We start from the raw sequence: 27,726 nt of genomic DNA on the forward strand, positions 1-27,726 counted from the left end.
TTTAAATAATGAAAATTCTTTATGTTTTCATGACACTTGTCAAAACTTTATTGTTGTCTCTACTTTGACATATTTATGCACTTTAATCTTTGATTGTCCAGAATGTGCTAAAAGGTTTCTAAATGTATTTATGATAAGGTCATTGTGATGTCTGGATAATTTAAATGGTAAGACTTCCTGACTGATAAGGTGTTGATTGCTGTCAAAACTTGTTAATATTTCAAATACTTGTAATTTTATTACCATGTACGCTTCCTTGCATATGATTGGTTCATACTGTTAATTACATTCACAATAAGGGTCATTTTAATTGGTCAGTTATTATATGTTGAGAGCGAGTATATTTTGAAGACAGCAAGTTTAAGAGAATAGATTTGGATTTCCAAATAGAAACATCGTGGTTTTCCACTAGAACACATATGACATTTTAATATTTAAAGCTTTTTACTAATTGTTATATTCTACGGATATCCGTGTGAAAACTGTTAATTGTTACTTTAAACAGTGTGGTTTTCCACTGGAGAAAAATAAAGAAGATAATCTGGAACAGTGTTTTATCATTTGGACACAATAAGTAGTGCCATTATACCTATAAAATCATCATAAATTCCGGCATTACGAACTGTGTCAGCAATCATGTCTCAAAGACTAAAGTACCTCTATTATGCCGAAATTTAATAGTCCTTGCTTGTGCCTCTGCAGACAGACCTGAAAACTGTTAATTGTTACTTTAAACAGTGTGGTTTTCCACTGGAGAAAAATAAAGAAGATAATCTGGAACAGTGTTTTATCATTTGAACACAATAAGTAGTGCCATTATACCTATAAAATCATCATAAATTCCGGCATTACGAACTGTGTCAGCAATCATGTCTCAAAGACTAAAGTACCTCTATTATGCCAAAATTTAATAGTCCTTGCTTGTGCCTCTGCAGACAAACCATCAGGGGAGGCAACTAGTAAAGAATTGGGACTTATCTTTTGGATATTAATATTGTCCTTGTTTTTTTACAGGCTTGAGGCAATAAAATAAATACCCATCGTCTGCACATATCATTAATGGACCATTTAAACAAAATATCCTTACCTAAATAAAACCTACGTAATTATTACAATTTTCAGATTTATTATCATAAAATTTCATGTCTGTGCTTATTTAACTAATGCAAAATGATATACAAAACACGTTCAATGGTGTAAATAATTTATTGGACGGAATCTGAGAAATACAACACATAATGAACAAACAAGAATTAAACTGGTCCATTAAATATCACAAGACATAAAAAACATCATACCACAAAAAGAAATTCCCACAAATCCTATATAACTAATACACCAGCACATTATCTGCTAACTGCATTTTGCTACCGTAAGTATAAGCACCAGTGTTATACCAAAGAGCTATAAAATTGTATTTTATGCTTCTTTGGTTAAATATACTCTACAAAAATTTTAATGCTTGAGGACAAAGAGAAGGAGTTCATATTTTTTTGCTATATACTATTATAGAATAAAGGGATGCAACTGGATGTAAACCATTTTCAAGAAAATAAATTAAAATAGCCTGAACATTTCATCTTGTTGTTTTGGATAACCAATTGTCCAAACAATATCAGCAGCACCAAAACATTTGAAGTTTTATGAAAACAACATTTTCTTCTTCATTCGTAAGAAAACAATTGACAAAACAAAAAATGCCAAAACTGTAAAAATCAACACAGATTTGCAACATAAAAAAATCCAACGTTATCCTTGTGAAAACTTCAACAGACGTCTATTACGTGTCATAAATGGTACCTGTGTTAACAGAACTACTATACTGCAAAAGAAATCATGTGTAGTTTTAGTCTTAGCTTTTGATTAAACTGTAATAATTGCTAATTTACCATAATATCAATTGCGGTATGCACATACAGTCTGATGTCTAACAATCTATAGCACTAACAGAAAATGATCTTGAATGTGTAAATATGGGGAAATAATTAAATGTGAAAAATATTATTATGTTTGAAAATGTTTTGATTATGAAAAAAATCTCAACATAATACTCAAACTATATCATACCTGTAACTTGTAGTAAAAAATACTGGACAAAAAATAATGTCTGGGACATATAAAAAAAACTAGTACTGATTCACCATTTCATTAATATGTAAGCATACACTGATATTTTCTTGGCCAGTTTGTATTTCTATAATATTGAGCTGTTCCATAAGAAAACCTGTATTAGTGACAAAAAAATTGAAATTACACAATATTCATGAAGAATATTCTTTTACCTTTAAAGCCTAAAAATTTGAAGTAATTATCTTCACTGTTTCAATAGTTACAATAATTTAAAGCAGTCACTGAAGTCATTTTGATATTTGACGTTTATTTAGAACGTCATGGAATAGTATGACATCACCATGCATGGCATGTATTTTTCAAGTCATTCATGCAACAAATTAAGTTTGCGCGTCACTTTCTAAACATATGCGTTTGAATATTTGGGAACAATCTAAAATAATTTTATTGAAAAATAACTTAACCATATATTTTTGGTTTCATCACAGGACTTTTATATACATATGACGAATGGGTGTTTAACAATTTCTGTTGCCACGACAGCACAAATAACACTTATTTGTAAAATATGGTAGAATTTGATTTCTGTTAGTTTACTGTATTACAATATACTTGTTTCCAGTTTTTTGCATGAACATAAAAAACAGTGATTTTCCAGGATTTTAAACTACTTATTATGCAATAATTACATTATGTCATTAATACAGGTTTTCTCATGGAACGGCCCATATAATATGAGCTGTGCCATAAGAAAACAAACATAGTGGGTTTGCGACCAGCATGGATCCAAACCAGCCTGTGCATCCGCTTAGTCTAGTCAGGATCTAAGCTGTTCGCTTTTAAAGCCTATTGGAATTGGAGAGACTGTTAGCGAACAGCATGGATCCTGACCAGGCTGCACGGATGCGCAGGCTGGTCTGGGGTCATGCTGGTCGCAAAGCCACTATGTTGCTTTTCTCATGGCGCGGCTCAATTATTATATGAAAATGAGTAACCTATACTTTTAAATAAACCAGTTTAGACCAAAACAGTTGTGCAGTCAAACATGTCTGCATAGATCACTCTAGCAAAATGACAAAAGTAGTCTTTGTTGATGGGTGGTCTCTCAATACAGGTAAATATTGCCTCTTATTCACAGAATTATAAAATTGGTTTTTATTTGGAGGCAGTCTATAGCACAAAGTTTGACTTATGTAAAACTGGTAAATATATTGTTTTTCACAATAAAATGAAATGTAAGAGAAAAGATATAAAAATTGTCTTTCAAATTGTCTTCTTGTAGTTATTTCCATCACACTTTGACTGCTTTCGAAAAGTTCCCATCCAACATTTCACTATAAAACTACCAGCACACTCGAAGCTCATCACGAATGCTTGTTTCTGTCATTTTGAAGTGTGTTCAGGCACTGTGAAACACTTCTGTTTTGGAAATTAAAAATGTCTGTGATAAAGTACAATGTTTGTGATCTAGGAATGTGTTAGGTAATATCATCATTTCCCTTTCTCCTTGAAATAGTCAGCTGAAATATAAAAACATATTAAGAGTAAAAATATATTTAAAATACTAAATCCTTTTTCATCAAAGTTTGATTATCAGAGTTTATGTTACTCTAAAATGTATCACTTTGTATTAAAGTAACCATTAGAGAAATGTTTAAGCTCACTCTTCCTGGCTTAACTGAAGTCTTTTTTCAGATCCTACTTTTTTACATAGAGTTATTGAATGAAAAGAGTTTTCTATGTTCAGCCACCTGTGACCTTGACCTTTGATGGAGTGACCCTAAAAACAATACAGGTCATCCACTCTGTAAGTCCTATCACCCTATGAAATTTGAAGGTTCTAGGTTAAAGAGCTCTAAAGTTATTGACTGGAAATGGATTTCTATGTTCTGTCCACTACAACCTTGACCTTTAATAGAGTGATCCAAAATCAATAGGTATCATCTACTCAACATGTCCAATCATTCTATGAAGTTTCAACATTCTAGGTCAAGTGGTTTTCAAGTTACTGGCTGGAAATGGTTTTCCAGGTTCAGGCCCCTGTGACCTTGACTTTTAATAGAGTGACCCCAAAATAGGGTCATCTACTCTGCATGTCCAATTATCCTATGAAACTTCAACATTCTGAGTCAAGCGGTTCTCAAGTTATTGATCGGAAATGTTTTTGCATGTTCAGGTCCCTGTGACCTTTATTAGAGTGACCCCAAAATCAATAAGGGTCATTTACTCTCAGTCTGGTACACTGACCGGAAATGGTTTTTCATGTTCAGGCCCCTGTGACCTTGATCTTTGATGGAGTGACCATAAAAACAATACAGGTCGTCTACTCTGTAAGTCCTATCAACCTATGAAGTTTGAAGGTTCTAGGTTAAATAGTTCTGAAGTTATTGACTGGAAATGGATTTCTATGTTCTGTCCACTACAACTTTGACCTTTAATCTACTCTGCATGAACAATCATCTACCGGTATGAAGTTTCAACATTCTGGGTCAAGTGGCTCTCCAAAATCAATAGGGGTCATCTACTCTGCATGATCAATCATCCTATGAAGTTTCAACATTCTGGGTCAAGTGATTCTCAAGTTATTGATTGGAAATAATTTTGCATGTCCAGACCCCTGTGACTTTGACCTTTGATGTAGTGATCCTAAAAACAATAGGAGTCGTCTACTCCATAAGCCCTACAACCCTATGAAGTTTGAAGGTTCTAGGTAAATGAATATCTAGTTATTGATCAGAAATGAAATGAGATAAAAGGACTTATGGACAGGGCCAAAACAATATGTCTCCCTTTTAAAAGGAGGATGGTGAGGGGGTAGGGGGGGGGGGGGGGAGTGGAGAGACATAAATAAATTCCAAGACTACTTGCACACTGTATCAATAGCAAAACTGTAAAACCATGACCTTAACCTTTATTTTAGTAACCCTAAAACAAATAAAGAATATCTATTGTCCAGGTTCAATGTCAAAACAGTCTGAGGAATTTCAAATGATCCCTGTGTTATGTGTCTGACATGCTAAACCCAGAATATATAGGGCACAAAATATTGTCTATTAGACTTTTTGTATGAGTCTTACATAATTATGCATGCATACCTAGTTTTTCTACTGCTTCCACACAAACACTAGGAAACATGGAATCTGTGTAGGTTGCTATCAGTAACAAGGTCAGGGTCTTTACAAGTATCAACCCTCGATTCTCCTGCAAAATTAAAAAAATGTTTTCATTTAAGACTAACAACAATTATCTTTATCTTATCTTGTTAGAATCTAGCAAAGCATCTGACATGTATTTGCTTTCTAAATGGGCTAAGTTGTATTAGACATCATATAATTCAGTTAATTGAGTTAAAAGTTCTTTTTTTTTTTCATCTGTTGCTCAAGCCACCCCTAAAACAGGTCTAGTGCCCACCGTCTGGACAAACTCAAGGGAGGTCCACACAAGGATGCTACAGAAAAAGATCAATGAAAATCCACCATCCAGTGGTTCATGTGAAGATCGAAGTTGATTGAAGATTTCTTCTATTTTTAGCTCTAGCAGTCTAGGGATCAAGTGGTATCATTTAAACAAACTTGAGAAAGGACCTACACTCAAAATTTCTTATAATTCAAGCCAGTTGTTTCAGAGAGAAGATGTTTCAAGTTAAAATGCTGAAGCGTGACAGTGTAGACCTTCTACCTGTAATAGCAGCTCACCCTGAACCTTTGTTTCAGGTAAGCTAATATGAAATGTTAACAAAATATCTGAGGGAGCTAGAGCTGTTACTGGAGTAATCAATGCTCCCAATATAGATGATGACTTCAGACAAATGTTTAAGTCTATGTCAAATCTATTGAGAGATCAAATGAAAGTGTAACAATATGTTAACTAAGGAACATAATTCACAGAATATTTCTGTTAAAGTAACGCACTTTGGGCCATATGATGTGGAAAAACAATTTTAATTTTTAATCAAATCAGTTCATTATAAACTATTAAGTGAGATTAGCTTAACAATGCATGAAAGGTTTAACATGAAATTCAAAATAAAAATAGGGGAATATTTAATAAATATTTGAGCAAGCGTTATGTCGTGTAATGTTTGTGATAATACATGACAACTACTTTCAGATTAAATCAAACCCATAATAATAGAGAGAGACTGTCAATGCATGTAGAATAACTACTTAAAGTTGAAGCAATTCTATCAAGCAGTAACAGAGATAAAGTGAAAATGCATCAAAACTAAACAAGAAGGAACTAGAGATGCTTTTGAGAAAAGCGCATGTCTCCCACAACTGCAACATTGAAAAATGTCTAGTTTCTCTTGATGGCTTTGATGAATGGACCCCATTGAAAAATGTCTAGTTTCTCTCGATGGCTGTGATGAACGGACCCCATTGAAAAATGTCTAGTTTCTCTCGATTGCTGTGATCGATGGCTATGATGAATGGACCCCATTGAAAAATGTCTAGTTTCTCTCGATGGCTTTGATGAATGGACCCCATTGAAAAATGTCTAGTTTCTCTCGATGGCTTTGATGAATGGACCCCATTGAAAAATGTCTAGTTTCTCTCGATGGCTGTGATGAACGGACCCCATTGAAAAATGTCTAGTTTCTCTCGATGGCTGTGATCGATGGCTATGATGAATGGACCCCATTGAAAAATGTCTAGTTTCTCTCGATGGCTTTGATGAATGGACCCCATTGAAAAATGTCTAGTTTCTCTCGATGGTTTTGATGAATGGACCCCACTGAAAAATGTCTAGTTTCTCTCGATGGCTGTGATGAATGGACCCCATTGAAAAATGTCTAGTTTCTCTCGATGGCTGTGATGAACGGACCCCATTGAAAAATCTCTAGTTTCTCTCGATGGCTTTGATGAATGGACCCCATTGAAAAATGTCTAGTTTCTCTCGATGGCTGTGATGAACGGACCCCATTGAAAAATGTCTAGTTTCTCTCAATGGCTGTGATGAACGGACCCCATTGAAAAATGTCTAGTTTCTCTCGATGGCTTTGATGAACGGACCCCATTGAAAAATGTCTAGTTTCTCTTGATGGCTTTGATGAACGGACCCCATTGAAAAATGTCTAGTTTCTCTCAATGGCTGTGATGAACGGACCCCATTGAAAAATGTCTAGTTTCTCTCGATGGCTTTGATGAACGGACCCCATTGAAAAATGTCTAGTTTCTCTTGATGGCTTTGATGAACGGACCCCATTGAAAAATGTCTAGTTTCTCTCAATGGCTTTGATGAACGGACCCCACTGAAAAATGTCTGGTTTCTCTCGATGGCTGTGATGAATGGATCCAATCTGTAATTCAAGGGCCATAATTCAAAAGTGCCTGGGCGGATTTCGCTAGTTATCGAACTTGGCCAAGGTCTCATGGTCAAACACATTTTGTTCAAGTTTGGTGAAGATCAGAAGAGAAATGTTCAACTTAGAGTGTGGACAAGCTTTGTGACAGACACACACACACACACACACACACACACACACACACACACACACACACACACACACAGACTAGAGTAAATCAATATGTCTCCCACACCATGGTGTGGTGGGAGACATAACAAGTAGGATAGCTCTCCATTATACTGTGTAAAGTTGAGCTTAAACAGCTTGAAAATAGGAGAATGAAAGGTAAAAGTCTTACACATTTGCCATATATAGAAGTTTTATCTGCACGAACACATCTGTACTGTCTGTCATCGAAGTAAATACCTTCCTCTCTAGTCTGTGGAGGATTTTTAAATGCATCTAGAAGTAATTGAACCTGATCTTGGTACAACTGAAAACAATGAAAGAAATAGTACAAGTGAAGTAACAGTTGAGATTTGCAAACTATGACACCAAACTAGTAAGGTAACAGAAACTGTAAATGAGCCGCACCATGAGGAAACCAACATAGTGTGTCTGTGACCAGCATGGATCAAGACCATTCTGCACATCCGTGCAGTAACAGTTCAGGTCAACTACTGATTGCAGACAATCATCCAATAATATTTGGTGGCTGTAAACCCAAACATTCTTTTATTGTTGATCAGGAATCATTTTCACTCACAAGGTCATTGTAACTTTGATACTTACCTACTAATTGCTAAACAATATCATTTTCTGTCAACAGTGAATCATCTTATGAAATCTGGTGAGTGTAGGTCACACAAAGCCACAGTGACATTGACCTTTGACCACCAAAGTGGTTTCTGATCAATAATAAAAGAATGTTTGAGTTTACAGTCACCAAACATTACAAGATGATTGTCCGTGTTCTAGTCTCAAGCAATATCCATGAAGTCAATGTGACCTTTACGTTTAACCTACTGATCACCAAGTCATACGGGATCAGCTACTGATCATGTGATACGACAACATGATAAGAACACTAACATCACAGGTCCAAGTGTTTTCAAGTTATGGATCAGATATTTTCAGTCTCTAGTTCAACATTGACTTTCTATATCCAGTACTGATCCTTAAAACAGGAGTGAACATCTGCTTGTAAACAAGAGGCAGTCACGCAGTGAAGTTTAACCACATTGTAGGCCTAAGTGTTCTAAAACCAGCAGAATGACAAAATGGAGACAATGACAAACCAACAAGTGAACAATACCAAACATCACCTCCTCTTAGAAGAGGACATAAAATGCTAAGGTGTAACCCATTTAACCCTTCCCCTGCTGAATTTCTAAAATTGACTGGTCTATCATTCAGTTTGGGCAGTACCATTTATTACTAGAAGGGGTGTTCACTGAAAATTAACTGACTGAATATCGAACAGTGCAGACGATGGTGAGCTTGCACAAACCTGCAGACTGATCTTGGTCTGCACTGGTTGTAGATCTATGCATACAATATCACTATCAGGCCTCAGTCAAATGGCAGCATGTCAGTAGTCGCAAAGGCAGAATCACTTGTCACCAGAAGGCTAAAGGTTAATTTACATTCTAAGTACAGTTAATGTGTCAAGGAAAAGGTTCTCACATTAAAGCCAACTGAATTGGCTCTGACTGAACAATCCTTGCGTCTGACGATTGCACACTGCTGAACGTGTTCCGTAGATATCAGGGCATCGTGCAGTAAATTCTGCAGCTGGTTCATCTTCACAGCATCCTGAAACATGAACAGTGAGATAATCTGACTCATTGTAAGTTAACAATTTGTAGATAATACTACCAGTAATAAATCTAGGAAGTCATCACACACGATATGGTTCTTTAAAATTGTAGAAAAATTGGAATTACCAGGTAAAATTATGACTAATATTATCCTATTTACAGTGACAATAAAATGCTTTATCATTGTGAATCACTTGGTCACTTGACAATAGCATTCAAAACATAATAACTTGTAATCTTCAAAAGCTATGATGTAAAACAATTTTTGGTTAAAAATACAAATATCTTCAGTAATGTTGTGGCTTTCATGCATTCTCTGGGGGTATTTAAGTATTTTGTTTTATTTCAAAAAAGCACAAAGTAAGTTTATTAACTTAATAAAAAGTTCTTATTTCAAAGGCCTTTTCCCCTACTTATTACTTTAAATCATATAAACTGATAACTCTAATAATAAGTGTAACTATATTTGATTCCAAATGTTGCTATTAAGTTTGGTTGAAATCCTGTTAGACAGGTAGACAGGGATCAGGAAACAGAAAATGAAAAAGTCAGTATGTCCCTTTTATAAGGAGAGAAAACTGAAAGAACAAAACTTTGAACAACTAATTCTACAAAATTAATGGATAAAGCCAGAATTTGTAATAAAACCAACCATATATTATTACCTATTGTAGCTTGAAAAAGAGAAAGAGAAGGACTAACACCAAATAAGCTATATTTCTGAAAGGTTCTAACAGGTTTGAATTGTAGGTGTAATTTAACAAGAGACAAATACCATAGTTATCCCTACCCACAATTCTCTTCCTGAAAGTGTACTGTGACTGCTCTGTGACTATATACTTTCCAATAAAATCATCTAAGACTTCGTGGATATTCAAAACTGGCACAGATTATCAAATGGTGGATAAATCTTGAACTTACTCTAACAAATGTGACTATGACCTTAGACCAATGTCCTGAATTCTTTTACCTTGACTATGAATAGACAGTCTAATAAAAGTGACCATGGCCTTAGACCAAAATTTAATGTCCTAAACCCTTTTACCTTGACTATGAACAGACTTCTGGTACCATTAGTTAGGTGGACAAATGTGACTATGACCTTAGACCAAATGTCCTGAATTCTTTCACCTTGACTATGAACAGACAGTCTAACAAATGTGACTATGGCATTAGACCAAATGTCCCAAATTCTTTTACCTTGACTATGAATAGACAGTCTAATAAAAGTGACCATGGCCTTAGACCAAAACTTAATGTCCTAAACTCTTTTACCTTGACTATAAACAGACTTCTGGTACCATTAGTTAGGTGGACAAATGTGACTATGACCTTAGACCAAATGTCCTGAATTCTTTCACCTTGACTATGAACAGACAGTCTAACAAATGTGACCATGGCCTTAGACCAAATGTCCTGAATTCTTTCACCTTGACTATGAACAGTCTAATAAAAGTGACCATGGCTTAAGACCAAATGTCCAGAATTCTTTCACCTTGACTATGAACAGACAATCTAACAAAAGTGACCATGACCTTAAACCACAAATGTCATGTCTAACAGATGTGAACATGGCGTTAGACCAAATGTTCTGAATTCTTTCACCTTGTCTATGGACAGACAATCTAACAAAAGTGACCATGACCTTAGACCACATGTCCTAACCTCTTTTACCTTGACTATGAACAGACAGTCTAACAAAAGTGACCATGGCCTTTGACCAAATGTCCTGAAATCTTTCACCTTGACTATGAACAAACAGTCTAATAAAAGTGACCATGGCCTAAGACCAAAATCACCTTGACTATGAACAGACAGTCTAACAAAAGTGACCATGGCCTTAGACCAAATGTCCTGAATTTTTTTCACCTTGACTATGAACAGACAGTCTAACAAAAGTGACCATGGCCTTAGACCAAATGTACTGAATTCTTTCACCTTGACTATGAACAAACAGTCTAATAAAAGTGACCATGGCCTAAGACCAAAATCACCTTGACTATGAACAGACAGTCTAACAAAAGTGACCATGGCCTTTGACCAAATGTCCTGAAATCTTTCACCTTGACTATGAACAAACAGTCTAATAAAAGTGACCATGGCCTAAGACCAAAATCACCTTGACTTTGAACAGACAGTCTAACAAAAGTGACCATGGCCTTAGACCAAATGTCCTGCATTCTTTCACCTTGACTATTAACAGATAGTCTAACAAAAGTGACCATGGCCTTAGACCAAATGTACTGAATTCTTTCACCTTGACTATGAACAAACAGTCTAATAAAAGTGACCATGGCCTAAGACCAAAATCACCTTGACTATGAACAGACAGTCTAACAAAAGTGACCATGGCCTTTGACCAAATGTCCTGCAATCTTTCACCTTGACTATGAACAAACAGTCTAATAAAAGTGACCATGGCCTAAGACCAAAATCACCTTGACTATGAACAGACAGTCTAACAAAAGTGACCATGGCCTTAGACCAAATGTACTGAATTCTTTCACCTTGACTATGAACAAACAGTCTAATAAAAGTGGCCATGGCCTAAGACCAAAATTACCTTGACTATGAACAGACAGTCTAACAAAAGTGACCATGGCCTTTGACCAAATGTCCTGAAATCTTTCACCTTGACTATGAACAAACAGTCTAATAAAAGTGACCATGGCCTAAGACCAAAATCACCTTGACTGTGAACAGACAGCCTAACAAAAGTGACCATGGCCTTAGACCAAATGTCCTGAATTCTTTCACCTTGACTATGAACAGACAGTCTAACAAAAGTGACCATGGCCTTAGACCAAATGTACTGAATTCTTTCACCTTGACTATGAACAGACAGTCTAACAAAAGTGACCATGGCCGTAGACCAAATGTCCTGAAATCTTTTACCTTGACTATGAACAGACAGTCTAACAAAAGTGATCATGGCCTTAGACCAAATGTCCTGAAATCTTTCACCTTGACTATGAACAGACAGTCTAACAAAAGTGACCATGGCCTAAGACCAAAATCACCTTGACTATGAACAGACAGTCTAACAAAAGTGACCATGGCCTTAGACCAAATGTCCTGAATTCTTTCACCTTGACTATGAACAGACAGTCTAACAAAAGTGACCATGGCCTTAGACCAAATGTACTGAATTATTTCACCTTGACTATGAACAGACAGTCTAACAAAAGTGACCTTGACCTTAGACCAAATGTCCTGAAATCTTTCACATTGACTATGAACAGACAATCTTAAAAAAAGTGAGCATGGCCTTAGACCAAATGTCCTGAATTCTTTCACCTTGACTATGAACAGACAGTCTAACAAAAGTGACCATGGCCTAAGACCAAAATCACCTTGACTATGAACAGACAGTCTAACAAAAGTGACCATGGCCTTAGACCAAATGTCCTGAATTCTTTCACCTTGACTATGAACAGACAGTGTAATAAAAGTGACCATGGCCTAAGACCAAAATCACCTTGACTATGAACAGACAGTCTAACAAAAGTGACCATGGCCTTAGACCAAATGTACTGAATTCTTTCACCTTGACTATGAACAGACAGTCTAACAAATGTGACCATGGCCTTAGACCAAATGTCCTGAATTCTTTCACCTTGACTATGAACAGACAGTCTCACAAAAGTGACCATGGCCTTAGACCAAATGTCCTGAATTGTTTCACCTTGACTATGAACAGAGAGTCTATCAAAAGTGACCATGGCCTTATAGACCAAATGTCCTGAATTCTTTCACCTTGACTATGAACAGACAGTCTAATAAAAGTGTCCATGGCCTAAGACCAAAATCACCTTGACTATGAACAGACAGTCTAATGAAAGCGACCATAACTTTTGACCAAACTTCCTAAACTCTTTCATCTTGACTATGAACAGACAGTCTAATAAAAGTGTCCATGGCCTAAGACCAAAATCACCTTGACTATGAACAGACAGTCTAATGAAAGCGACCATAACTTTTGACCAAACTTCCTAAACTCTTTCATCTTGACCATAAACAGACTTCTGGTACCATTAGTTAGGCGGACAAAGTATGTGTGACTATAAACATAGACCATAGCACCTTACAAATCTGCTTAGCCTCGTTCTTTTCTTTGCAAACACACCTGTCAAAAGCGGATTAAATTAAACTGGAAATTAGCGTATTTGACACTGGAAGAGGTCACTATGACTGTTGTCCCACTAATGGCACAAACTACTGGACCATTATTACAGTTAACACTGTTTAGACCTAGGTTTGTTCAGGTTGCAAGTACGTTAATGACCAGTATATACATCTGAGCCGAGACTACAGTCTCCTGCTAAACTAGGCCAACCTAAACCTCCTCAACACTGCCTCCATTGCTCTCATTACAGGAAAAGAACATATGCCCTATGTTATATAGTATTTATATATCTGCAATCTTTCCAGGTGCATCTGGCTTGAACATATTAAATGTATTACTCTAATATAAGCATACAATTCATTTTCATTAAAGCACGGAAATGTTGACATCATTGCACATATCATTTGAAGCATAAATGCTTCCATATTTGATCAGTTACTACATATACAAAAGAAATTTCAAAATCAAATTAGGTATACTGGCACGCGAGTAGTCCCCGGACAGAAATCGCATATATTTCGTCCTTAAAAGCTTAACCAATATCAAGAATAAAAACGATTTACATATATACAAACCTTAGCTCCGATTTTACCAATTTAGGGTATTTCCTGTGAAATGACGTCATGTTCGCGGGGGATTAGCGAGGCCCGAAAAGGGGTCAGTACAACGTCAAATTTTAACATGCTCGAAAGTAATGCCCGGACACCAATTTTTCATGAATATATTTTTCGATAACTGCCCATTTGAGCTGTAATTATGAAAAAGACAAATGACATTTTATATTACTGTAAAAAGATCACAAGTTTGCATCATATTTATTTGTCCCGGCCTCACGGAAATTGCGATAACAGAAAACAATCATTATGCTTAAGTTACAGATATCTGGACAATGTTTATATGTTAATATTTTGGCAAATTAGTATTGTTGTCACAAAGAAAATAACTTTTCATTTGAAAGTGTTTGTATCGTCTGCTAGTCGTGAAGTGAAGACATGTAGCTTTAATTTTAAAACCCTCCAGAGGGGCCGCTCTTGCGCATGCGCATTGAAAACGGAAGCCCCGCCAGTGAAAATGTAAACAAGTAACCATGGGGTAGGATTTCCACGATAATTATACTCAAATGATTACCTGTAAAAAATGAACTTGATAAACTTTTTCAAAACAAGCGTCTGTATGATTAGGCACAAAAATATGTAGACGAATCGCAAAAATAGAGCGTTGCGGGCGGGTGTCCGGGGACTACTGCTGTCCGGGGACTACTTGCATGCCAGTATAACAGTTTTACACTTAATTGTCAAAATTTGAAATGATTAATTACTCTAAGACAAGAAAAATTAGTCATTAAATGTTTAAACACTCCTAAGTTATTCCTCAGGATGTGTAACATGCCATGCTTTAATATCATCAAAACACCATCACACTGCCGTCACAAATATGTGACATTGACCTATTTGGAGTTATACATGCACCAATAAATATATAGTGCTTCCTTATTCCATACACTTTTTACCATAAAAGACATATTAGAATTGAAATGATATATAGCAGAACCTTGTTTTATAATATATTGTAATATTACAAATCGATTGTACCCAGTGTAAAATAATTCATTCTGGCATGTAACCTCATCATCATGTTCAAATATATTAAAACACAGTTCTGCTACAAATCATTTCTTAAATAGGAAATATCAGATAAGAAGCAATAGCTGCCACCTTAACTTTATAATTCTACTGAAACCATTTATTTAATAAAATTAAATAATAACTGTATGAGAATTTTATACTAAAATACAAAACTACTGAATTACATGAAGTCATGTGTGGAATTAAATACTCAAAATAAAATTTCTACAGTACTACATATAAGTTAACACATTACTGAAATGTATGGAACTGCCATCTCTTATGACCCTGTAAATAAATATGCTGACATTAAAGTCTGAAAAATTCTTAAAATGGCCAACAACATTATCATATTTAGTAGTGCCCTAGTTTTTCACCAAAGTATTCAATCTGTCTAAAATTTTATTCCAGGGAATATTCTGGTTATGTTTCATTAAGATAAGGCTAAAATTGTGACCTCTCCAAGATTTGACGGAACAATTATTACATATAAGACAACAATGATGTATGATGATGGGTAACGGACACAGAGCAATCACAATAGCTCTTCTTTAGCACCAATTTTGGCTCATGTGAGCTAAACACAGCAGATTTTACTAATACATGTACATTGCAGTGAAACATTAAAGTTTTTGTGAAAACATTCCTATAAAATTTCATCATTGCATTCACCAAAATAAAAATGTTTGGTCAATGAGCTCTACACTACCAAGATCAGCATCTGCCACCTACCGGTAGTAAAATTTGGCTCATAGGCATTCGGTGCATTTGTTTGGTCTATAATGATGCTATATATTATAAAAAACATTTATAGACAGTCCAGGACCCAAAAATAAATCCACAACCCATTTTAACACTATATATAAATTGATTGATTTATTTACCTTCAATTTAATATATAGCATCATTACTGATCAGACAAATGCGCAGAATGCCTATGGTTTGGCTATACCCGATTATGGCAACTCGTGATAAAACTAACAAAACTCAGAATTTTTACCACAACTTCTATAGGAGTCCTTTTAATCGGACCATCCTCGTACGACACTTCCAATTCTAAATTTGCATCCGGAGTGACCATTGTATCAGACAACCTAGACATTATTTCCGTTCCTTAATTTTTTGTATCAAAATTTATAAAATCCAAACTTTTACAGAATTGAAGAGTGTTATCCAAAAGATATCTAAGCACAAAGACCTATAATCATTAAAGTAAACGACGATATTAGTTTGCAAAATAACGCCTTTCAGAATATCAGAAATAAGTACATTTGTACATTAAACAAAAGAATTAAGCCCTCTTGTTTATATATAAAACTGACACATTGTATAACACACTGGTCTAAGATCAAATTTATATTTTACAGACTTTTTATATTGAATTTCAGGCACTATGTTTTTTATCTATAAAAATTAACTCAAGCTTAACTAAATATTTCTGTTACAGAAATGTGATATATGCAAGAACAAAAATGTAACAAAACATAGAAATGAATTATTTGTTTCTGAATATTCAGAAGACAAATATATATTGATTTCAAATATTCTGAGGCTATACCTTGCTAAATTTCTAAAATGGACTGGTCCATCATTCAGTTTGGGCAATACCATTTATTATTCAAATGAGTATTCACTGAAAATTTACTGCCTGAATAGCGAACAGTGCAGACCATGACAAGCAGGCAGATCCCTATTTAAATCCCCAAATCACAGTGACCTTACACTTACTGCCCCGCACCCCTTAAAAAAAGGGGTCATTTACTGATCACAGACAATCATCCTACTATGTTTGACAGCTATAGGCCCAAGTGTTCTTCGATTATTGATTAAAAACATTGACCATCGACTTTCTGATCCCTAAAATAACTGTTTGATATTCATAAGACCATTGTGTTCTCTGGTCATCAATTTTAAATATTTTTGTCTGAAGGTCACAGGGACCTTGACCTTTCCACCCTTAGAACAATTATGTTTTCATCTATTTATCACAGACAATCATTCTATTAAGTTTGGATGTCAAAAGTTTTAAGCGTTCTCTATTTACCGACCAGAAACAAACCGGTATACAGATGGACAGACACACTGATATAGCCAATGATATGACTAACCCTAATCATGCGGGACACGACTGATTTTTCCTTTGCGACCAGTGTAGATCATGATCAGCCTGTACATCCGAGCAGTCTCAGATCATGATCTGCACTGTTGGCCATTCAGTCAGTATCTTTTTGGTATGCACCCCTTTTAAACAGTTAATGGTAGTGTCCAAACTGAAAGATGGACAAGTCCATTATAGAAATTTAGCAGGGGTAAGGGTTAAAGTAATATCTCTTTTCTCCAAAGAGGGGGAACATAAGAAAGTCCCATGATATATATTATATCCCATGATAATATTGATACAGCAAATATTCAGTTAACTCCCCTGAAAACCAAATCGGCAAATTTGTGTGTCCTTTATGATCAAAGTTCCTTCATTTAATTTCAATCTGACAAAAAATCTTTAAAAAGACATTCAAATTTCAATAACATTTTATAGAGCATCAAGATTGTATATATAATTGTTTATTCAAAATAGCTGTTTATTTTGTATTGACAAGTCAACATTACAATTTACGTCAAGGAATCATTTCAGAGACGCTCAGTTAGTTTTGACAAGAGAAAACAATGGCTGACAATCTGTCAAATCTAGGAACCATTCTTCGGAGTCTAATCAAAAGAATTCAACACACTGCATAATTTTTTTCACGTCAGACCATCAAAACCGCTTTACTTAATTAATCTGACACATGAACGTTACATTTAAATCAAAGGAAGGGATAATCAATTCATAATCATAGCTAGCAATTAAGATATTTCAATACTTTATATTATAATATTTTTAAATACAATAATACTATCTATCTGTACAATATTGATAATGGATATCATTTAGAAGGTAAGAATTTTCAATTTTCTGTATACCCCCATAGGCGAATGAATAATATATTTGAGCCGCACCATGAGAAAACCAACATGGTGCATTTGCGACCGGCATGGACTCAGACCAGCCTGCGCATCCGTGCAGTCTGGTCAGGCTCCATGCTGTTCACTAAAGGTTTCTCTAATTGCAATAGGCTTTGAAAGCAAACAGTATGGATCCTGACTAAGACTGAGTGGATGGCCCATGTTTGATATGGTCACAAATGCGCTATATGTTGGTTTTCTCAAGGTGCGGCTCAATATTTTCACCCTAACAAAATGCATGTTCTTTTTGCTGGTTACAATCAACATTTTTCGTAACTTTGACCTTTTTGCTTCAATTGGCGTGCAAATTCGTTTGATATATTTTTCAATAAATGATGAATAGCTAATTAATCCAATCAGAAAGCCAAATTCCTTCATTGATTACTAATATTGGTGGAAACTGGAAAATTAAAAAAAAAAAAAACACACATAATACACTCCTCCCGAAAAACTATGGTTTGGGAAGTTCATTATTTTAAATTATGACAAACATTTATAATGCTTTAGTTGCATGACTGGTTGTAATCATTCATTAATGTAATTACAGATTCCCCTGGTATATTTTTCCCATCTTGTAAAATATTATACGATCACTTGTGGATCCAGTCACAATGATGAGTCTGTAATGCCACAATTATTACAATTCATCTTACACTGAAGTTCAATGCATTTATGAAATTGTCTATCATTAATCAGTATTAAGCAAGAGCTGAATGGAACACTGTCATCACCTCCATCTTTAATTGACATGAGTTCTGACAGTTTTCAATTTAATCCTCAAAATATCAAAATAAAATTTTTACCATGATATCTATTTCTTGTATTTTCACTTTCTTTCTACTGCCATATCCAAACTCTTCATCTGAATCCATATTCTAGATTTTATTTTACGTGATTAAAACTTTCAACAAAATCATTTAACAAAATTCTTGTTCTTACTATATTTCACTTCTGTTAGATAGTGATTTTACTCCGAGGAAAACTTCAAAGCTTACTTCATTATTATTGGCTATAACAGTAAAAAATACTTTTGAATATCAGCAAACAATATCCTTGAAAGTAATTTTAAGCATTTCTGATAGACGTTAAAATTTCTGTCTTCAACAATTTAATGTTCTTTGTATATAAAATGATAGAGCATTGAAAATCATTACTTTAAAAGTCACTTTTATTTCCTCAAATGACAAAAGTGAATGAAATGGCCTTACAATTTATAGCAAATACGATTAATTTCTACCAGGTATAATAATAATTTTCTCAACTATGAATGACTCCCTTAAGAAAAGGCTGTGAAATATACAATCAGTATGGCCACCTTGACAAAACTTGCAACACAATAAGACAAAATGCTGTTATTTTGAAAGGTTTGTTTTATCAGATATTAATCTATTCAACACTTTTTAAATTTTATGTGTTTTGGTTTTGAAATACGAATCTAATTTTTAGGGAAAAAAATTTGTTAGTGTTAAAATTGATAGATAACATTAAATTTTGCTCTATAAAATGTACATTAGCTTCGAACAAATTACTAAATGGTAATATTACGTATTTTGAGAGACACATTTTCTTATGGACATATTAATAATTGTTAAAAAATTTGTTTTAGGGAGTGGGGGAAATGGAAGTTGGAGGATCTTTCTTTTGATGTGTATTTAAGGTACAAAGTTTTATGAAAAAGAGGTAGAAAATAAGGCTTTAGATTGTTAACAAGGTTTTTATATTAGCTGACCTAGTTTTTTTTTTTATCCCAGATGACCCAAACTATCTCAAGATTTCACTGAGGGTAACATTCTGACTAAGTTTCATTAAGATTGGGCCACAATTGTTCCTTTCATAGCGTTATCAGCCAAGTTGTTGATAATAATGGACAATAGACAGAGGGCAATCACAAAATAAAAGGATGTGCATATTCTCCGTAACTGCCATCCATGAAGAATATCTTGTACTTTTAAGTTACCGCAAGATCCAGCTTTGCCGCTTTTTTTTTGTAGTATTTTTGAACTACCGGTATTTGTTGCCATTGCAATTACATGTTCTGCCAAATCATCAAAATAAAATTTGTTTGTCTGTTTTTGGTTTAACACCGTTTCTAAACTGTATAAAGGATGAGCATATTTTCCATATAACCATCTATCCCTGTACCAAGTTTCATGGGGGCAAAAAAAGCTTATCGATCTACTGGTGAAGTTAACGCATGATCTCTGTGTGACTGACAGACTGATGGACAAACAAAAGGCAAACTTAAGTCCACTTTATGTTGATGGTGTACACCAAGTTTCATTTGAACTGAATGAAATATGTAGGAGGAATTCAACGGTGTACACAAGAAAGTATGATGGACAGATGAGGTACACAGTCAGTCAGTCAGTTTTTAAGTTTAATTAAGGGTCCAACCGCCCTTTCAGGCACAATTTAGCTCTCACTATGTAGAATGTAGACCCATGGCATGTCAACAGGCATGCCGTTAAAGATTCTTTTTGAAGCCAAAGTGGTGAAAATTTACCTCAGAGTTTATGCCAAAGACAAGTAATTTTGAAGCCAAAAGTGGGTCACTGTCGTGGCCAATGAGACATAAATGACAGCTCCCTCATGGTAGCCAATAGACAATATGAGAAGGTAAGGTGTGGCAAGGGTCACCCTTAAAAGGGCTGTTGATGCCGCAGGTGCAGGCTGGTCCCTTGTGGTGTTGGTACTCCTCCGCGCACGCCCTTCACGTTGAGCATTAAGACTGAGCAGCTCGGGGTCTTCTCTGCATGCCGTCTGTGGATTTGTCGAAGTACTGGCAGGTCTTCTGTCTGGTCTACATGACTGTGCCACTCAGAAGTGTCCCACGAAGAACTGCCGCAGCGTTCAGTTGCTCATTGCTGTCTGTCGCCATGCAGGGGTTCCATAATTACCACCCAAGTTGAATGGAGCCTGATTGCCGAAGCCTATTTATGAATAAACAACCGAAGTTGAGTTGATGGCTCCCCCGGGTAGAGTCGTTTGAAGTCTGCATGGCCCATCATTATCATCTCATCCTTTGCAGGGTCACTCCCTCCTGATTTGTCAGAACACCGTCAGTTGTCTTGGTCCAACATCTGGCAATGCCCTGTGCCTTCTCTGCGACGTGCACGCTCCAGAGGGAAGGAGAAGAGATGAGGGACATACAGACAGTTAAACAATATATACCTCCAAAGATTTATAACACTCAGGGTACAAAAAAAACTCCTCTGTACCTTGATGCTTTAACTATTGTCTCAAGCAAGACATGAGACAAGGGACAAAACAAGACACATCCATGATAATCCAGTAAGATTTATTTATCTAACAAATGCATACTTACAGGGAGACCATTCTGCTGGTATCTCGGATTTGTATCAAAGTCTAGGTCTGCCATTGTAATCAGATTTATCCAATATAATTTAATTCCTTTGAAACTTTAAGTCTTTAAGCTTAATAATTCCCATCGAACTATTTAATTTCTCTCACAAGGACCTTTATTCAATATACTCAGTGAAAATAGATGTGAATCCTTGGTTCTTCCACAACATGCAGTTTATATTGAACACAGAGCATCAATAAAGTTAATCAAATCAATATTAAACTGATCAATATGGAAAGTATAACTATTCAACAAGCTGCTCTTAATCTAATTTGTCATAAGTGATGAAAGAAGCTATTTCTGATTAAACATAAAAGTACAAAATATTTATTCTAAATATATCAGCACATAATTATAAAGAACTATTCAATCCAATAAAAAGTAGTACTGAATTCCAAAAACTCCTTTTAAGGTCCAAGACTTTATTGCTGAAAACACAGTTCCTTTCTCTGTGATCAGAGCTGCTTTTTTCCTCTTTATTACAATGCTTTTATAACATTTTTGTAACAAAAAATAATTAAATCCAAGTTATAATCCATCTAAGATTTAACTTTAGCATGGCAGATCTCTGTAACAATAAGTTATATGTTTTATTAAAAGTACTTTATTCCATACAAAGAGATAAAATGTGGTCATAAATAAATTCAAATCATCGATCATTGACACCATTAAAGGCACTGAAAAGCAAGGCAGATGGTATTTTCAAATATTCCAACAGAGATCAAAATGTTTGTTTTTCATCTCGAGTTGATATCTAATGAAAGATTTTCAGTAAATGTTGTAAATAAAGAGGAAAAGCTACTTCAAATATTGCCTACTGGTCAACACAATACCTGCCGTGTTGACATTTTGATTTCAAAAGCGTTTTGAGTGTCAGTGCTGTAATGGACGAACATTGCTTTTAGTTTAAGTATGCCAGTCATTCAATATTACAATGTCGAGAGCATATATATAGCTTGTAACTGTGTCAGTGAAATTGTTTAACATTATCTTAAGCAACCACAGACAAAGCTCCATATAGGCGCTGTTGGCCTGAACCTGCAATTGTGTTTTCAAAACATCCATTTTTGGTCCAAGATATTCTGGAAATGCTCTTACACCCATACCATAAAAACAGAATCCCTGGGGAGCATACCCGTTTAATAACTTTCATGGCAAGTCAGGGTTGCACATAATTTCTGGTCTAGATACTGCCCCCATCCCCTTTGGCACCAATTTTATTTACACCCCTGGTGACCTGATAACATTGTTCTTTGAATACCTGGCAACACTGTAATTTTAACCCACTGACAACACTATACATTGCAACCCTGATAACAATGTACATTGCAACCTTGACAACACTATACACTGAACCCTGACAACAATGTACCTTGCAACCCTGACAACACTGTACCTTGCAACCCTGACAACACTGTACCTTGCAACCCTGACAGCACTGTACATTGCAAACCTGGCAACAATGTACATTGTGGCCCTGGCAACACTATACATTGAACCCTGGCAACACTGACACTGCAACCCTGGCAACACTATGCATTGCAACACTGGCAACACTATATAATGCAACCCTGACAACAATGTACACTGCAATCCTGGCAACACTGTACATTGCAACCCTAGCAACAATGTATACTGCAACCTTGGCAACACTGTACCTTGCAACCCTGACAGCACTGTACATTGCAAACCTGGCAACAATGTACATTGTGGCCCTGGCAACACTATACATTGAACCCTGGCAACACTGACACTGCAACCCTGGCAACACTATGCATTGCAACACTGGCAACACTATATAATGCAACCCTGGCAACATTGTACACTGCAAACCTGGCAACACTGTACACTGCAATCCTGGCAACACTGTACCTTGCAACCCAGAAAACATTGTACATTGCAACCCTGGCAAAAATGTAAATGCAATCCTGGCAACACTGCACATTGCAACCCTGACAACACTTTACATTGCAACCCTGGCAACACTGTACACTGCACCCCTGACAACACTGTACACTGCAACCCTGGCAACAATGTATATTCAAGCCATGACAACACTGTACATTGCAATCCTGACAACACTAGTGTACATTGAAATCCTGACAACACTAGTGTACATCACAACCCTGACAACAATGTACATGGCAACCCTGGCAACAATGTATATTGCAACCCTGACAACTCTGTACACTGCAATCCTGGTAACAATGTACATTGCAACACTGACAACAATGTACAATGCAACCCTGACAACACTGTATGTTGCAACCCTGGCAACACTGTACACTGCAACCCTTGAAATAATGTACATTGCAACCCAGACAACACTGTACATTGTGATCCTGACAAAAATGTATATTGCAATCCTGAAAACAAAGTACACTGCAACCCTAGAAACAATGTATATTGCAACCCAGACAATATTGCAATCCTAACAACAATGTACATTGCCACCCTGGCAACAATGTACATTGCAACCCTGGCCCTGGCAACAATGTACATTGCAACCTTGGCAACATTGTACATCACAACCCTAACAACAATGTCCATTGCAACCCTGGCAACAATGTACATTCCAACACTAACAACAATGTACACTGCAACCAGTGGCAACATTATGCTTCATCAAAAGTCCCAAATAAATTCATCTATAAATCATGTTTTGCCTAGCATATTAAAATAATGACAGCGCCAAAATACAGTTTGGCAATTGTATTAAGAATTACACAATTTAATAAGCAACACATTTGTAGATAAAGCATGGTACCCACTAAAATGCTAAATAAGCTATTAAGCCTTTGCTGTCCCTTATTTTAGATTGATTGTCAAACGCAGGTCTAATCTCTTTTGTCAAAGTTCCATAAGGCTGTTTTATGTTAAAAACAGATAAAGCAGATGTTATGCATTATTACAGCTAGAAAAGCATCAATTTTGATATTGCACATAAAGGTTTAATAACAGAACTTATAATAAAGGGAGATACATGTAATTAAAAGAATGGATTGAGTAATATTTACTACTGTGTTAAACCCATATTGGACAGTAACTGTTATACATGAGGAAACAATTATCGAAAATAAGATTTAAAAGGAAATTAATGTATTTCATGTTTACAATAAAAAAATGTGGCAGCCACAGTATAATCAAAGGCATTATTTGAGCCTTAAACTTTTCAGAAGTACTGCTTCCTGGGCCAGTACTATTAATTTAACACTGTTCTCTACAACACAGTATTTGGAGGTGCACCAGCACTAAAACCATACTGTTAAAACGAATGGCCTCTATAGCTATATAATGTAAAGTATTGTCCATAAGTATTGACCTGGCACTCATGAATATTCCGTATGTTTCCGTAAATTAATTTCGGGCGTCCAAACATAAATTTATAGCGATATAAATAAATATTACATATATAATTCCAAACTGATAGATTGTCACATGTGCAGGTACCTGTGCGGACAAAGAGTTTACCTGTCAATATCGGGATTGTGGGTTCGAGTCCTACATCTGACCATATCTTTTTTTTCTCCCAAATTTTATATCGAGACTTACTACTCATTTGATCAAACGTATATATGGTTCATTTATTAAAAATAATCATATTTACCCGTTGTAAAAAGTGGAATAAAAATTGTTTTAAAAGTATCTTAGATAAACAGACAAATTACCTGTCACCAGCGTTCCAGAAAAATATACAACAAGAAAAGAAAAATAAAAAAATATGAAATATGATACATAAAATAATATAAACGATAACATTACAAGACATTACATTGAAGAAAAAAAAGTTATATTCATTAAGTGATTTCGAACCCGTGGTAATGTGCGTGGAAGTCAGACATCTTACCTCTAGGCCACCGTATCATCGTTTAACTTTACATGTTACTTTAGCAATGTAGATACTTTCAGGATACTTAATATTGCGTAAATTAACGAAAACGCCCGAAAATATTGGCGAAGATTAAAGAGTGCCAGGTCAATACTTACTGACAATACATATAAATGTATTCTGGATGAATAATAATATTTTCAAAATTACAAAAGAGCAGAGCAGTTTTAACATCTTATCATTTCTTTTTACACTTGCACATTTTGTTTTTCAATATATTGAAAAGATATTTTACTGCCTAAATCCCCTATGTCATACAGCTTTTATCAGTTGCTAAGTAAATTATACAATAAATTATTTCTTAAGTGGCTGCTAAGTATCAGTGTACAATAAATCTTTTTTTAAGAGTAATGAATTTAATCCTTTTCTTTTTTTTACGACATTGCATGCCTCAAGTTTGTTTTGTTGGGTTCAAAGCCATTTTTCAAAAGTAATTTACAATCATATGCAGTGGTAAATTGACCTATCTGGTCCTCCTGCATTCCCTACCCAGACTAACCTATTCACCTTAAGGCTTCCGGTATCCTGACCTACCCTAAATTTTTGGCCTGACCTTAAATGTTTTTATGGCCTTGGAGATTTTTTTTCTTTCAAAAAGTGGCAAAATTGCACTTTTTAATTTATGCTCTAAACATGGTCATTGATGCTAGAAATCAACTTACTGATGCTCTAAAGGAATAACCTCCTTATTCGTATTCATTTCTGACACAAAAACAATTTCCGAAAAGTCCCACTTCATAAAAAAAAAATCCAAAAAACCAGTTTACCAATCAACCTACCATAATTTTTTTGAGCATGTTACTGGAAACAAACAATCGCTTTTTTTATTAAGCCTAAGTAACTGACAACTTCCCCACATGAATTAGATGTGGGGGGACAAATGGCATGAAACATATTGTCTTCAGGCAATCCTCACATAAAAAACTAGTGTTACCAAGGTTATGAATCTATGAGCTTCTAACTGGAATTCAGACAACCTATCAAGCTTTCAGCTTATCTGGGTGGTTCTCTGACATTTTATAATAATGTTTCGATTTTGTATGTATCTAGATACTACTGAAAGTAAATGTGTCAACTTTGTATGATTATACAAAAATGTAGTTATTACTGAAAATATGGAAAAATTGTGGTTATCTGCAAGTTCAGTTAAATTGATCTCAAAACAGTAACTATAATTGCAACATATTGTGACTTTTTTCAAGTCAAAATCTATCTCCACTATATGACAGTTTCATATTGTTGCTAAAAGACACAAAATTATTTTTTAATCTTACTAAAAGAAACTGAAAGAAAGTGTGAGAACTTACATAGAATTTAACTTTTTATAAAAAAAATGTAGATTTACAAACTTTAATTGTAAGACAATATCTATAACTTTCATGGTACTTGTGAATTTTAGAGGCTAAAATGTGACTGTTACCGGTACATCACAGAACACAGTCATGTTGACCATTACTACTGAAATTGCTATAATGAACTTATCCATCTTTAAATTTGGACACTACCATTAACTTTTAAAAGGTCACAGTGCATACCAAAATGTACTGATGGAGTGGCAAACAGTGTAGATCATGATCAGACTGTATGGATGTGCAGGCTGATCTTGATCTACACTGGTCGCAAAGACAGAATCAATCATGTCCAGCATGATAAGGGTTAAAAAAAATGTCTAACAAGAAATTAATTTGGTAAATTCATGTGATGCGCACAATCCTTTTGTATAAAATTCTGTTTTTATGAAAAATGTAATCATTTTTTGTATTTCATAATCTATAATATTTAGGCTACACAATACTTGTACTTTTTTATATATATAATTAAAGACACTATTATTCTTATGCTCCTTATTACTAAGTTAATTTCCAGTTAATAAGCGCCTACCAATACATAGTTGGAAAAAGCGTAAAAAATAACAGGAAATATAACACTGATGCTCTGTGTCCAAAAAAAAACACGCCTTTCCTGACGAAATAAAGGTGTACATTTATTGTGCTCTTTCACAAACATAAAATTACTTATTCTGTACTTTATCAATTAGTCCAATTTCCAAACAATTTTACATTATAAAGGATTCACAAAAATTTTCACAGAAAGTATCCATTGCTATCTACAGTTCCACTAGTTTAGATTTTTAAACAAACACAATTAATAAACAATCAAACTGATTTGAATAAATCAATTGTTGTTAACATGCACATACTAAATTCGGCAAATGTATTAAGATCTTTGCGATAAATTACAATAAATCCCTTGTTTCTTTATCCTGCTATAGTAATTTCTGATTTAAGACGATTAATTTAAGCTTATATTGTAGGCATGCTTCCAAGGCATTGTATAAAATGTTTATCTCTTAAAACAATACTACTGCAAATTAGATGCATAAATGGATTATAAAAGACTTTAAAGATTAAAAGGTGTACAATATTTGACTGTAAGCTACTACAACAGCTAGGCAAAGCTGGACTGCAGTTTTAGATCCAAGTAGGAGGAAGTAAAATTTAAAGAAATTAATGTGCGTCTCTGTATATGTGTGTGTGTGTGC

The 27,726-nt window shown here is 35.0% G+C and overlaps 2 protein-coding genes across 8 annotated transcripts in view; one reads left to right on the forward strand and one right to left on the reverse strand.

The window, feature by feature from the left end:
* Positions 1-1,187: 1,187 nt before the first annotated feature.
* Positions 1,188-27,335, reverse strand: LOC123551773 (profilin-4-like). 7 transcript variants are annotated; one of them, XM_045340961.2, is made up of 6 exons: positions 27,211-27,335; positions 21,257-21,408; positions 9,044-9,172; positions 7,716-7,850; positions 5,166-5,271; positions 1,188-3,590 (listed from the first exon to the last, which is right to left on the reverse strand). In XM_045340961.2, exons 2-6 carry the CDS (start codon positions 21,308-21,310, stop codon positions 3,562-3,564), a joined length of 453 nt encoding a protein of 150 aa, XP_045196896.1. In that variant the 5' UTR covers positions 21,311-21,408; positions 27,211-27,335; the 3' UTR covers positions 1,188-3,561. The 7 variants fall into 7 exon arrangements, with proteins under 7 accessions (XP_045196896.1, XP_045196898.1, XP_045196897.1 ...); XM_045340963.2 differs by having other exon boundaries at positions 27,200-27,313; XM_045340962.2 differs by having other exon boundaries at positions 27,167-27,306.
* Positions 17,709-27,726, forward strand: part of LOC123551771 (protein FAM228B-like) — a 41,216-nt gene continuing 31,198 nt past the window's right edge. Inside the window, exon 1 of the mRNA XM_053541313.1 lies at positions 17,709-17,863. The gene's annotated coding sequence lies outside the window, so the exon portion shown is untranslated. The remainder of the gene's footprint in view (positions 17,864-27,726) is intronic.

Source organism: Mercenaria mercenaria, chromosome 4, assembly GCF_021730395.1.
Source record: "Mercenaria mercenaria strain notata chromosome 4, MADL_Memer_1, whole genome shotgun sequence".
In the NCBI taxonomy this organism is placed as follows: domain Eukaryota; kingdom Metazoa; phylum Mollusca; class Bivalvia; order Venerida; family Veneridae; genus Mercenaria; species Mercenaria mercenaria.

Excerpts from the sequence above, each read along its gene's own strand:
- LOC123551773 (XM_045340957.2), bottom strand. The coding sequence starts at position 16,030 with ATGTCTAGGTTGTCTGATACAATGGTCACTCCGGATGCAAATTTAGAA. Across the intron at positions 7,851-9,043 it reads CCAATTCAGTTGGCTTTAAT|TTGTACCAAGATCAGGTTCA; the intron begins GTGAGAACCTTT and ends CATTGTTTTCAG. Across the intron at positions 5,272-7,715 it reads CTTCTATATATGGCAAATGT|GAGAATCGAGGGTTGATACT; the intron begins GTAAGACTTTTA and ends TTAATTTTGCAG.